Genomic DNA, 13136 nt, shown 5'->3' with positions numbered 1-13136 from the left:
AGAGAGAGTGACAAAATAGATAGAAAACAGTGAAATTTGGACTCGTTTCAACTTTGACAGTTCAAAGAGTGTAGACTGCAAGGTTAAGATTCCCATTAATCAGGCTCCACAAATAACCCGCACAAGCCATCTGTACAATTGATGCAAAAAGCTATCAACCCAGCTAAATAGAACACAATTGATGAGGAACTAGGTAAAATTATAGCAGAGAAATCACCTCCAAGGGATCATTCCTCAAGATGGTGAAATAAGAAGGCTACGTTCCTCATCAAGTGTTTAATACTGATGAAACCGGCCACTCCATTTCATCAAGCCATCAACGACCATCACAAAGGTCAATAAAACGACTTTATTGTACAGTACATTTTATTTCTTTAATTATAATACCATAGCACATTTATTACAAAATAAGGTATATAAATAAGGTATATTTGGTGTAGTTTTAAGGCTTAGAAAATCATAAAGTAGAAAATGATGTTTTTTGGGGACCTGGGAACGGATTATTCTCATTTTAATGGTTTCCTATGGGAAATGAATTTTTGGAATACACACTTTTCACCATACACACTCTGTCTGGGAACCAATTAAGTTCGTAAGCCAAGGTATCACTATACTACAGCTATCTTACAGCTCAAATCAATCCGCCGTCACAAACGATTTGCGGGTCTTTCACTTACCGCTGCTTTGTGCTCCAAGTTGGCCCTGCCGAGAGAAATGACGCTGTTTTTCCTCGACCCATGAGCAAAGCTCAGCCTCTCTCCTGGAAATAAGCTAGCAGGCAAATCCAAGTGGCCATTCGGGGTCAGCGTGCAGATCTTTGGGTCTGTTTGAAAAGGCAAGTCCAAAAAAAGGGCTATTTATGTACGAATTAACCAAAGAGCCTCGCAGCACGCGGAAACAGATTGCGACATTTTTCTTCTCCATTTTACCTTGACGTCAGTGCAGCTAGCTGAATTGCTACGCCATTACATTCAAGAATACATTTCCCCAAGTGACATAATGGCCAGTTAAGACACAGACAGGAAGGTTTAATGGCTATGACCTGCCAGCACTTTGTCCGATCTTTAAACACTAAAGGTTTTAAATGCGCTGATATATGCTAATTTATTGGAGTCGGGTGCTTTGGTTTTGGCCAAGAGGAAGAAAAGAGAAGAGAAATGCCAATTGTGCTCCGTGGACAAGACAAAGATGCTAAAATAAGGTGAGGAAAATGAGGTCGGAGCAAAGAAAATTAGCATTTGTCGGGCAGATAGCATACAAAAACAATCACAGCAATTAGTTTTTCAAATTATTAACTCATTCATTGCCAGAACGTTCCATCCTTCCGCATCATTTTGCTCGCTCACAACTCAATTTTCAAATCTTGCAGTTTAAATCAGAGGTCGATTTGGTGTATTTTCCACATTACAAGGCGCACCTGTAATGAATGAAAACATTTTTCATATTTAAGGCGCACCGCATTATAAGGCGCTACAATAGAATGGATGCTACAGCTGCGTGTTTGCTTTCAACATTTAGCTTGTAGTAGACGTGCACATTCCACCATGACGTCCCTGATCCACTGCTGAAAACGACGCTTTGATCCTCTCCTCTTTCATCTAGAACTGCTTCATGTCACAAAGAGGGTACAGCAAGTGCTGAAGAATCAATGGCTGTCTGTGTTTTTGTGTTGTCATATTATTTGTTATTTTTATTTATTTATTTATTTATTTATTTTACTTCCGGGTTGAGCGAACGCTGGCACGTGTGGCTGCCGCTGCTCACCCGCAGAAAAAATATCTTGTGACTGTAAAGTGTCCTTGAGAGTTTTGAAATGTGCTTATAAATGAAATGTGTTATTATTATTATTAATAGAGGCTGAGGTTATGCTATTCATTCAAAAAAAATAATTACAATTTCTAATAATTAAAATTGTCTAATTCACTGCCAGACGATGTGCAAAAATGTGTCCACTCCAGTGCCAGGGTTTTTGTCATTGGCACTCAAATTGCAGGACCCACAGAATATTGAGTTTTCGGACTCCATAAACAGTCAATACGTTAGAAACCGTTGCTGGCTACCTAGCTAGCTATTTATTTCCCATCTATTTGCTATCTATTAGCTGTCTAACTAGCTAGCTAGCAATCTATTAGCTAGCTAGCTAACTTGATCTATTTGAGTTATTCCCGGTTGAACGGGGTCACCGTTGCTGACCAGCACTTTATCGGCACCTCTAGCAAGAAAAACCAAAACCCAAACAAATCCGGGAATGGCGCTCCACGACATATTTTCAATTCCCGAATAAATTAATGGATGGCAGTGAATGCGTTAATAACCATGTCAACGGTTTGAAGTACCATTGTGTGAATAACAACCTGAGAGGCGCGGAGAGTCCTTTTGCTTTTCGTTGTCGTCAAAATTACAGGAGGACCTGTCATCATCGGAGTAAGAGCGATTTGCATCTCCCTGTGTGAGAACGGTGACAGCAGAGTGAGATTAATACGCGTAATGTTGTCATCGCAAAAGCAAATAATCAAGAATTACTGCCGGACGCGTCCTTCCCTCATTTCATTCGCTGGACTATTTTAATTTTTTTTTGTTTGCAAATTATCTTATTTCCAACCGAGCAATGGTGGTCAATTAATTTTGAGAAATGAACTGCAAGAAAAACTGCAATACCTGAGGAGGACGAAGGCAATATGTTCAATATTATTTAAACGTATGGAAATATATTGCAATTCTCTTATCATTCTGGCTGTTTTGGAGCCTATCCCAATTGTCTTTCTTATAATATTTCAAACGCGTCTTAATGAACTACAGTGATACCTTGGCTTACGAACTTAATTGGTTCCCAGACAGAGTGTGTAAGGTGAAAAGTGTGTATCCCAAAAATTAATTTCCCATAGGAAACCATTAAAATGAGAATAATCCATTCCCAGGTCCCCATAAAATATAATTTTCTACTTTCTAATCCTTAAAACTACACAAAATACCCCCTATTTTATGTATAATAAATGTGGTATGGTATTATAATTAAAGAAATAAACTGTATGGTATAATAAAGTCGTTTTATTTACCTTTGTGATGGTCTTGGATGGCTTGATGGAATGGAGTGGCCGGTGTCATCAGCATTAAACACTTGATGAGGAACGTAACCTTCTTCTTTCACCATCTTAAGGCATGATCCCTTGTAGGTGCTTTCTCTGCGATAATTTTACCTTGTTCCTCATCAATTGTGTTCTGTTTAGCTGGGTTGATAGCTTTTTGCATTTATGCCAAGGGAAAAATGTCATCAATGTAACATTCGTAAACCGAAAAGTTTGTAAGCCAAGGGGTTCGTAAACCGAGGTATCACTGTATATATATCAATGGACTAGGAATCTGTGGTTACGCAAGTATTTTCATTAATTAATTTATTTTGGTGACTGGAGCGCTGTACCGGTGTCGTACCTCAGCTTGAAAACCCTCCACCAATATGGCCACCAATAAATTGAAGAGCACATAGTTTCCGAATGTCATCAGTGCCACAAAGTAGAGGGCAGCGCAGGGGGAGGTAGAAGCCATGCCGTTGTACAACACCATATTCCAATCCTCCTGAGTCAGAATCTACAAGCCAGTACACACACACGCTGAATAACGCATTTTGTTTTTGTATTTACATTATAGCTGTTCAAGGTGTACCTGAAAAACAGTGACGATGGCCCAGAGGAGGGAATCAAAGTTCTTCCTGTCAGGCACGGTGTCGCCTGCATCTGTCCTCAGACTGAATTTGCAACCGAAGATGTGCATCCCGAGGATACTGAAACACACAAGTGTCAAAGTCAAGGCCCGGGGGCCAAATCTGGCCCGGTACATCATTTTATTCGGCCCAAGAAAGATGGTTACTAAAGTCCAATTCAAAATTTCAAATTGTCCCATGTAAACCACAATATAAATCAGTATTTTTGACTTCAAATTTGAAAACTACTTATTCATGAACTCATTCACGGCTAGACGTGTAAAAACATGTCCACCCCAGTGCCAGGGTTTTTGTCATTGTCACTCAAATCCCAGGACCCAGAGAATATTGAGTTTTAGGACTACATAAACATAATGCAGCGTAAGAAACTTTACACTATTTTTTCATCAGAAAATTCCTAAATTATATGACTCTGGAGTTATATGAGCTTGAAATAAGGGCGGCTGTCCAAAATACAATGAAATATGTGCATATTGGTTTATATAGCGCTTTAACAACAGCTGAAGGTGGAACATAGCGGAAAAAAAAGGAAAAGCTACCCCCTCGTGGAAAGGAAACAAACATTCCCAGAGGTCTAGCCAGCGCTTTACCAGCACCCAAGCAAATTGCCAAACGATCGTTCATTCGGCAATTTGCATACTCAGCCAATCAGAAGCCTGTTTCGTGCTTCGGACTATACCGTGACTGTAAAGTGTACTTGAGAGTTTTGAAAGGCGCTTCGAAAGAGGAGTTCACGTGGCTTGTAGCGGTTTGCTTGTAGCTTTATTGCACAGCTTTATTGAATAAAACAAACATTTGATTTGCAAATAATCGTTTTTTTCTTGAAGAAGTTGTCGGCCACCCAGGCCAAGACGTTTTGAAAGTTGTCCGCCCCGGGCAGACGTTATTTAAAACACTGGTTTTACCTTTTTTTTCGCAGTTCGATCTTTACAGTCTGCAGACAGTCAACCATAACTTTTACGGTCAAAGAAAAGCAAGTGTATTGCCGAGACATCCTGGATTTTCGGGAAATTATGACTTCACACTTATATATACAGTTCTGCACAAACAATTTTCTGGTTTTTGGCAGTATGTCTGCAAGGTCTGTTCCTTGAATACAACTGGGACTTGTTATCATCTATTCCCTCAGATGATATTTCATATTCCAACGCGATTTATAGTTGGTTTGAAAGCCTCTTGAACGAGACACATATTACTCTAGCAAGATATACGCGCCGTAATAAACAGCCAAAGCACAAGCAAATACGACACACAGCACCCCCCCCCCCCCTTTGATACCTGAAGATGAAGATGAAGAGCATGAGCAGCATACAGAAGGTTGCTACGTTATCCATCGTCTTCATCAGGACCACCAACTGACGCCTGAGCGCCGGCATGAAGCGGACCAGTTTAATGACCCGTAACAGCCTGAAGGTCCTCAGTACTGACAAGCCGCCATCCGCTTGCCCGATAATCTCGCACACGCTGCGAAACGGCGAACGTCAGTCGGGAATGGATCCATGTAAGGCGGGATGAGAATGCTGGCATTTTAAAGGACAACCGACACCTCCGGATAAGTTGTGTCAGTAATTTGTAAAATCACTTCGAATGACTTCTACTGAGCCCATTTTACAAAGATTCAACCGCATATAGCGACATTTTACGTTTTAAGACTCGCGCTGAATATTCAGGAAGTTTTGTTTTCGAGTTGATGACGATTCCCTAAGTGATATCACGGAGGGAACGCCCGTGACCGAGAAAGCGACACACAATGCATTTTGGGTACTTTGTTTGGTCTTAAAATTTCGTGTTGATCTGTGTTTATGGCGAAATTAGAAGGAAAAAAACATAAATACAGTAAAGTCTCATTATATCGATATTCAAGGGAGTCCGAAAAAATATCGATATAACCGGGACTATCGATATATCCGACCCTGTTTGCATGTAATTTTCTCCGTGCATGTATAGAAATAGTATCGATATAACCGGGACTATCGATATATCCGATATCGATATAACGAGACTTTACTGTAATGGTGAATTGTTGTGTGTTGCACCAAGACTACTATTTGATACTACTTGACACAAATTCCAAGCAGACAAATCAGCCCATATCCAATGGAGTTTGGGCGCCACATTGGAGTCCAGACGCCTCAAAATAATCGATTGCAAACATTTATGCTTTCCTCTTCAGAACTATTTGAATCATATTCATAACTGGATGAGTAACAAGAAAGCATCTTCTCCGAATCTGAAGTCTCTGAAGCCGTTGTTTTGATTCTGGAGCAAGGCAGTGTGTGACCAAAAGTGACGTCACGAACAAGGGGCGGGACTTTGTGAAACTGCCGAGTTCCGAGCTCATTTTGTGGCAGTTTTGGGACACTATAAGTCGTTTTTATTGGTGTTTTGCATTTGACTAAAAATATCAGCCTGCGTGTTTTGGGTATTTTAGATGCTATAAAATGTTTTTTTCTGATGTCAGTTAGGAAACTGAAAAAAATGGTGTCGGTTGTCCTTTAAAGTTGATTGATTGGTCACAAAAGTTACATTCAAAGACGATTGTGAAGGCTATGATAATAAATGAAAGCAAAATAAATCACGGGGCAGACCTAATGATGACGATGATGCCGTCAAAGATGTTATAGGGGTTCCTCAGGTAATCGAAGAAGCCAAAAGCCGTCAGCTTGAGGATCATCTCCAGGGTGAACATGCTGGTGAACACAATATTGCAGATCTCCAGCACGTTGGTGAGCTCCTCCGGCTGGGTAAAAGAAATGCAACAAAACAACAACCAGAGAATGTTCAGTTGAGCAAGGTGGATGGCTTCAAAAGTTATGAAGCAAAACGTTATCAAACGACACGATTAATATTTTGGGTTAGTGGGTAACTTTCATATGTTGCAAGCAACGTTGCTACTAGGCGCCTGCGTTGTAAATGTCGATCATTGGATTGGATTAGCCTTTATTCGTCTCGCAGTGGAGAAATTGACATTTCACAGCAGCAAAGTGATGAAAGGAGGAGGAAAGGAAAATCCCGGTAAATTGGCATTTTCGTGTTTATTATGTTTGTTAAAGTCATTATTAGTGCCTTGCACGCTGGGTCTGAAAGGACAGTAATTTCATCTGTTCTGTATGTCATGCATATTATAATAATAACAATACATTTAATTTCTAAGCGCCTTTCAAAACTCTCAAGGACACTTTACAGTCACAGGATATTTTTTTCTGCGGGTGAGCAGCGGCAACCACACGCGGCAACATATTTGACATTGAAGCTAACTTTGACTTTGACTTAATTGTCGATTCATCGACTTGAAGCTCTCATCGTCAATGCGAAAGCGGTTTGTGCCGATGTTTTAGCCAATAAAAACAATGCGAACAATTATAATTTCGTGGCGTCGGGCGATAAAAGGAGGAGTGGATAAACTGAAAAAACAAAACGGCACTGCAACCAGGATTATTTTCTCAACTATTTGTTGTGGGATGTTTTGTAAATGACATGGATCACACATTGTGTTTGACGCCACAGATTTCCAACTCCCACGTCAGGAGACAAAAAACAAAAAAACAACGACTGCGCCAAATCCGTATTGGAAGAAAAGTACACCCACACACCTCCATCCACCCCCTTAATCCGCTTTTTCTCCCAATCTATCTTCATCCCTCCAGTTTCTCCTAATGCCGCTTTCTAACTTTCTTTTTTTCCCCTCCCCTCAAACTCTTATTATCAAGGAAACCCATCGCTTCAAAATCAATATCCTGTTGATCACAGAGGGGAAATAAGTCGGTAGAACGGGTCAAGGCGAGAGGAGTGAAAAAAAAAAATGGTGGAAGCGAATCAGTCTCAATGCAGTGAGCTGCGACCCCAAAAAAAAAAAAGTGTTACCCGGATAAAATCGTCCGTAGAGACAAGTGAGCATCATAGAAGCTGATCCATTTATCCAAAAACACATCTGGAATGTTCCAAGAGCCATCAACAAGCACTCAATCCAAACAGGACACATTGCCAAAGTGGTGTCCCCTGTTACTTTGTGACTGCAGCACTTTGGCTCATGGCGCCATTGGCTTTTGATTCCAAAAAGCCAAAATAATAAAAATAAAAAATGCTCTGTAATCGTAAGACATAAGCTCAGGTTTGCCGTCAGATGTCAACTTTAGTGTCATTGAATATTGATGATAAACAGAAATAAAACAAAGTCTGCATCGATGACCCCCCCCCATAAATACTGCTTTTAAATTAATTGGTTCCTAGAAATTGAGTGTCAGTCAAAAAGTGTGTATTCCAAACATTAATTTCCCATAGGAAACCATTAAAATGAGAATAATCCGTTCCCAGGTCCCCATAAAATATAATTTTCAACTAAATAAGCCTTGCAACCACACACAATATTCCTTATTTTATGTATAATAAATGTGCTATGTTATTGTAATTAAAGCAATAAACTGTCCTGTATAATAAAGTCATTTTATTTACCTTTGTGATGGTCGTTGATGGCTTGATGGAATGGATAGCTTTTTGCATAATGTGTCTCAAGGAACTCTGGGTTTTACCTCTTGGAACTTGTGATATTGCAACAGCAACAGATGCAAGCAGACACACTAGAAACTTCATTAATAGCTGGTTCCCTTGCTTGTCTTTTCTCTTCAAATTGTATAGATGGCTTGTGCGGGTTATTTGTGGAGCCTGATTGATGAGATATTTTAACCTTGCAGTCTACACTCTGCCTTTGAACTATTAATAAAGTTGAAACGAGTCCAAATTCCCAAAAAAGTCGGCTGCCATTTCCAGCTAGGCTCTCTTGGTTCACTTCAGAGATCCAGCTCCAAGAACCGGCTCGTTCGCAAACGACACATCGCCTCTTGTGGCGCTCCGTGTGTTTCCCGAAAAATAGTTTGTATGCCAAGATTATATTCTGGCAAATTCAGGCAGACACACTAGAAACATCATTAATAGTTGGTTCCCTTGCTTGTCTTTTCTCTTCAAATTGTACAGATGGCTTGTGGGGGTTATTTGTGGGGCCTGGTTGATGGCATATTTTAACCTTGCAGTCTACACTCTGCTTTTGAACGATCAATAAAGTTGAAACAAGTCCAGAACTCACTGTGTCAGCGTTTTTGGACTTCGCTGCCGCAAAATAGCCACAATGTGGTATCGCCGCTTGTATTCGAAGCAGGAAGACTCAAAAAGGGGGACAACAGACGAAAGCATCGTACGCGGTAACTCATGGGGGAAAAAAATGGCGCCGAAAAAAAAAAACGCTTCGTAACTGCCGTCTGTCTCGTTCTTCCCATCGCCTCCCTTCCCCCTTGGTTTATTTTTAGACTATTCCGAGACAGGAGAAAGCAACTATTCCGTTTCACTGTCAAAAAGTGTGGGGGTGGACAGGGAAAAAGAGAGTCGGAGAGAAGCTAAGACACTTGGGGTGAAAGCAGGAAGGAAGGATGGCAGGAAGGAAAAAAAAAGTGCTAGCAAGGTGGGAAGGAAAATGGGCTAAGCGCCGTGCGAAGGCATTCTTGGAGAAAATAATTAGACGAGGCAGCAAGGGAAGCGGCTGGCGGGTGGGGGGGATTAAAAAACAGCAAAATGTAATTTAAAACGTCGTACCTGATTGTGATGTTCGATGCCCATACTGATGGTGTTGATGAGAATAGCGATCATAATTCCCCGGCTGAAATATTTGCTCTCCACGATGCCCCACAGTTTCCTCCTCATTTCATCCCAAATGTCCTTACAGTGTCCAAAACAGCTCCTTTTCTTATTCTTCTTCCCTTCAGGATCATCATCAGCCCTGTCCTCCAAGCGATTCTCGTCCTTATCCGTCTCCTCCACGGCATCGCCTTCGTCGTCCTCTCCGCCGGCGGCATCTCCGGTAGTCCTCGGGCCTTCTTCGGGTGTTAAAGGGCACAAAGAGCAGTCGTGCGGATTCGGGGGGACGGATAGGCTGACGGAGTTGTCGAGTGGTTGGAAGTCGTGGTCTTGTTTGCTTTGGTGTGGACAGTGGGAGACTGTGGACATATGAATCGGAATGAGAATCAGAATCACAAAGCTCTTAATCGTCCCACAATGGGGAAATTTTATGAATATGGATGAATAAGGTACAGTGATCCTGTCAGAGATGTTCGATCGGACACTGTGGACAAAGACTCGAACCCAGAAAGATTGTCTTTACTGCCGGCAGGAGAAGCAGCCATTCATGACAGACGTCTGAATTCCGCAGCCCTCTGGCAAGCTATTTATTGAGAGTATATGCAAATTAAAGTGATCCATTCGTAAAACATAGTTTTCTTGATTAGAATACCACACCTCTTGAGTTCTAAGCGCAAACAGCTGTAAGCAATAAAATATCGTCTCTTCCATGAACTGATAAATTTCTAACCTGGCTAATGAGCTCTTCCTGTGAAGGAGTTTCAAGTCGTAAATTGTTTCGGTGATGAAGGAGTCTCCCAAGTCCTAAATTCTGTCCAAGGTCAGATCTCCAAAATGAAGAAGACAGTTTAACTTGCTGTGTCTGTTGACCTCAGATTGACCTCAGGTTGTCTGTGCTTCAATTGTGTCTTCGAGTCACACATGTTGACTAAGCATATAACAGCATGAAACTTTTAAATATGATAACTTCTTATTTTGTCTAATCTCTCTAAGATCCACAGTGCAAAATAGTTTCAGATTCCATTGGTGAGAAGGAGAAAAATATTTCAGAACTGTACTTAAAAAAAAAACAGTGATTAGTACAGTGATTGGCCTTGGCTTACGAACTGAATTAGTTCCCAGAAAGTGTGTGTAAGGCGAAAAATGTGTATTCCAAACATTAATTTCCTATAGGAAACCGTTAAAATGAGAATAATCCGTTCCCAGGTCCCCATAAAACATAATTTTCAAATAAATACACCTTAAAACTACCCCCAGTATACCTTATTTTATGTATAATAAATGTGCTATGGTATTGTAATTAAAGAAATAAATACATTTAGGTGGAAATTATTACGGAATTGAATTTTTAAAAAGTAGAATATGCTAAAATATTTTCACTGTCACACAAAATATCAAAGAATCCATGAGGCTCACTTTTCTCCCGAATCAGTCCGACAAGGTTGGCGTCATCAGCAAATTTGATCGTGGTGATGAGCCGAATGTGAAGGCAGTTGTGTGTCAAGACAAAGAAATAGACGGTGACTGAGTACACATCCCTGAGGTGTACCAGTGGTACCACTGCAATCCATAAACGGCATCTTCGCATATTAGCATTGTGCGCGTGAGCGCCGTGTGGATTGCGTCTTCTGTTGTCCTCTCGGTCTCATACGCAAACTGGCAAAAATCGAAGTCATCGGGAAGAGCGTCTGATTTGAAATGGGATGATTCTCCCCAGATATTGTGGGATTATGGGATGTTTGAACAACTTGCTCAGTCATTCAGGCAATCATCGTATTCAATGAATAAGTAACGCGGCTAACGTGTGGCTTACCTCGACTCGCGGTGCAGCGCGTCTGCTAGCGGCGCATTTTTAGATGCGCCGAGTCAAGGATGCATCTGGGAAATTAAAAAGGGGGCCAGTTGGCCGCCTTGTGACTGTATCAATTCGAGCTATCTGCAAGCGATGAAACCGGTGAAGATCTGGACTCCAATGTGGCGCCCGGAAAATGCACAAGATGACGCACAAGCGGCGTTTCGTCCAGTATATGAAATGGGCTGATTTGTCCGCTGGGAATTTGTGTAAACGTACAGCTTCTTTATGCGCATTGCGGCAATTGGCTGCCACACAACGATTCACCATCACGTTATTTATGAAGTTTTCCTTCTAATTTCGCGATCAACACTGTGTTTTCAGATGAAAAAAAGTACCCAAAATGCATTGTGTGTCGCTTTCTCGGTCAGGGGCGTTCCCTCCGTGACGTCACTGAGGGCATCGTCATAAACTTGAAAACAAGACTTCCTGAATATTCAGCGCGAGTCTTAAAACGCAAAATATAGCTATATGCGGTGGAATCTTTGTAAAATGCGCTCAGTAGAAGTCATTTGAAGTGATTTTACAAATTATGGCCGCAACTTGTCCGGGGGTGTCGGTTGTCCTTTAAACTTTGCTTGTCATTTGAAAACAGCACTCAATTCAAATCCACCGATATCAAACTCACATTTCGGTTGCCTCGTGTGCCGCCTTTCTCCATTCTGATTGATTCCACCCCGCCTGTTGCCCCTGCCTCCCCCAACAGGCGGGGGCTTGCCCCTCAGTGTGTAGTACAAAGCTGCCGATCTCCTCTTAGCCTTGCGCAGAACATGGCAGACGAGCTGGAAGATTTCTTCGTAGCAATCTCCCGGTTCCGCCATGCTGGCCAGGGTGGACGAGGATAGGCACTGTGCCCTTTGCTCCTGCATCAGCTGGTGCTCCCGCTGTTTGGTCTCGGAAAATTGAGTGGCGATGACCACGAGGCAAAGGTTGATCATGAAGAAGGAACCGATCTGGGAGGACGCAAGGAGGAACATCATTGACTTTCAAAGCAACATTTGGTGGATTTGACAGTTGCTCTGGCTAAATAAAGTGCTCGGTGCGCAAATAAAGACTGAGCTGCTTTCACACACACTCTCACTGCTTTTGATGAAGTACGTCAATCCGCCTGCGGAAATGGTAGCACGCATGCTAAAGGTCTCGGAGGGAGCATTTTCTACCAAAGCAAGGCTGATTGGAGTAGACAGATGAGGAGGGAAGGCAAAATGTGCCCATAGCACAGCCCTGATCTAGGGGGTCTTTTCATTTCACCTTCGATGTTGCTTAACTACCGTATTTATTCGAGTATAACGCGCATGTGTATAACGCGCATCCCAAATTTTCAATTAAAAATCGGTATAAAATTTAGTTTTACTTTTTCTCGCCTCAGACCAAGCATTGTGATCGAAATCATTTAGTGCCAATGTAAATATTGAATGGAAACTCTGGATATTGGTAATTGTGCAAAACAGCAATCCTGAACTCACGTTTCCGTGTGGGCAAGGCGAGGAAATGAAATGAAACGTAGCTAAAGAAATGGTAATCAACAATTAAAAAAAAGGAATTCACGTGATCCGGGTGTTTCCGAGAATCGAAACTTAAGGGCGAGAATAGCCATGGAAATGGTGACCCCTCCTGGAAGGGATAAAACCTTAAATATAGATGACATTTTTTTCCCAGGCCTCGCTTATAACGCGCACCCAAATTTTAAGTTCTTTTTTTAGGTAGAAAGTTTTGCACGTTATACTCGAATAAATACAGGATGTATTTATTTATGCATTTATTTATCTACATATTTATGTATGTATTTAGCTATGTATTTATTTATGGATTCATGTATGCATTTATGTATTTATTTATGTTTTTAGTTCTCTATGTATTTAGCTATATATTTCTTTATTTATGGATTCATGTATGGATTCATGTATGTATTTATGTATTTATTTATTTATGTATGTATTT

At 41.2% G+C, this 13136-nt stretch overlaps 1 protein-coding gene across 4 annotated transcripts in view; it reads right to left on the bottom strand.

Annotated features, from left to right (window-relative positions):
• The window catches only part of LOC148885272 (voltage-dependent T-type calcium channel subunit alpha-1I-like), a 124411-nt gene that overhangs the window by 35247 nt on the left and 76028 nt on the right, over positions 1 to 13136 (bottom strand). For all 4 annotated transcript variants that reach the window (XM_089019108.1, XM_089019109.1, XM_089019110.1 and 1 more), the window contains 8 exons: positions 11824 to 12148; positions 9302 to 9702; positions 6307 to 6458; positions 4997 to 5182; positions 3661 to 3778; positions 3430 to 3585; positions 2355 to 2445; positions 678 to 823 (listed from right to left, as the gene is read on the bottom strand). In XM_089019108.1, coding sequence (XP_088875234.1) covers positions 678 to 823; positions 2355 to 2445; positions 3430 to 3585; positions 3661 to 3778; positions 4997 to 5182; positions 6307 to 6458; positions 9302 to 9702; positions 11824 to 12148 — 1575 coding nt within the window. The remainder of the gene's footprint in view (positions 1 to 677; positions 824 to 2354; positions 2446 to 3429; positions 3586 to 3660; positions 3779 to 4996; positions 5183 to 6306; positions 6459 to 9301; positions 9703 to 11823; positions 12149 to 13136) is intronic.

The sequence above is a fragment of the Hippocampus bargibanti genome, linkage group LG17 (genome assembly GCF_051943395.1).
Source record: "Hippocampus bargibanti isolate YZ-2025 linkage group LG17, ASM5194339v1, whole genome shotgun sequence".
NCBI classification, from domain to species: Eukaryota; Metazoa; Chordata; class Actinopteri; order Syngnathiformes; family Syngnathidae; genus Hippocampus; species Hippocampus bargibanti.
This window is presented reverse-complemented; position numbering and strand designations above follow the sequence as displayed.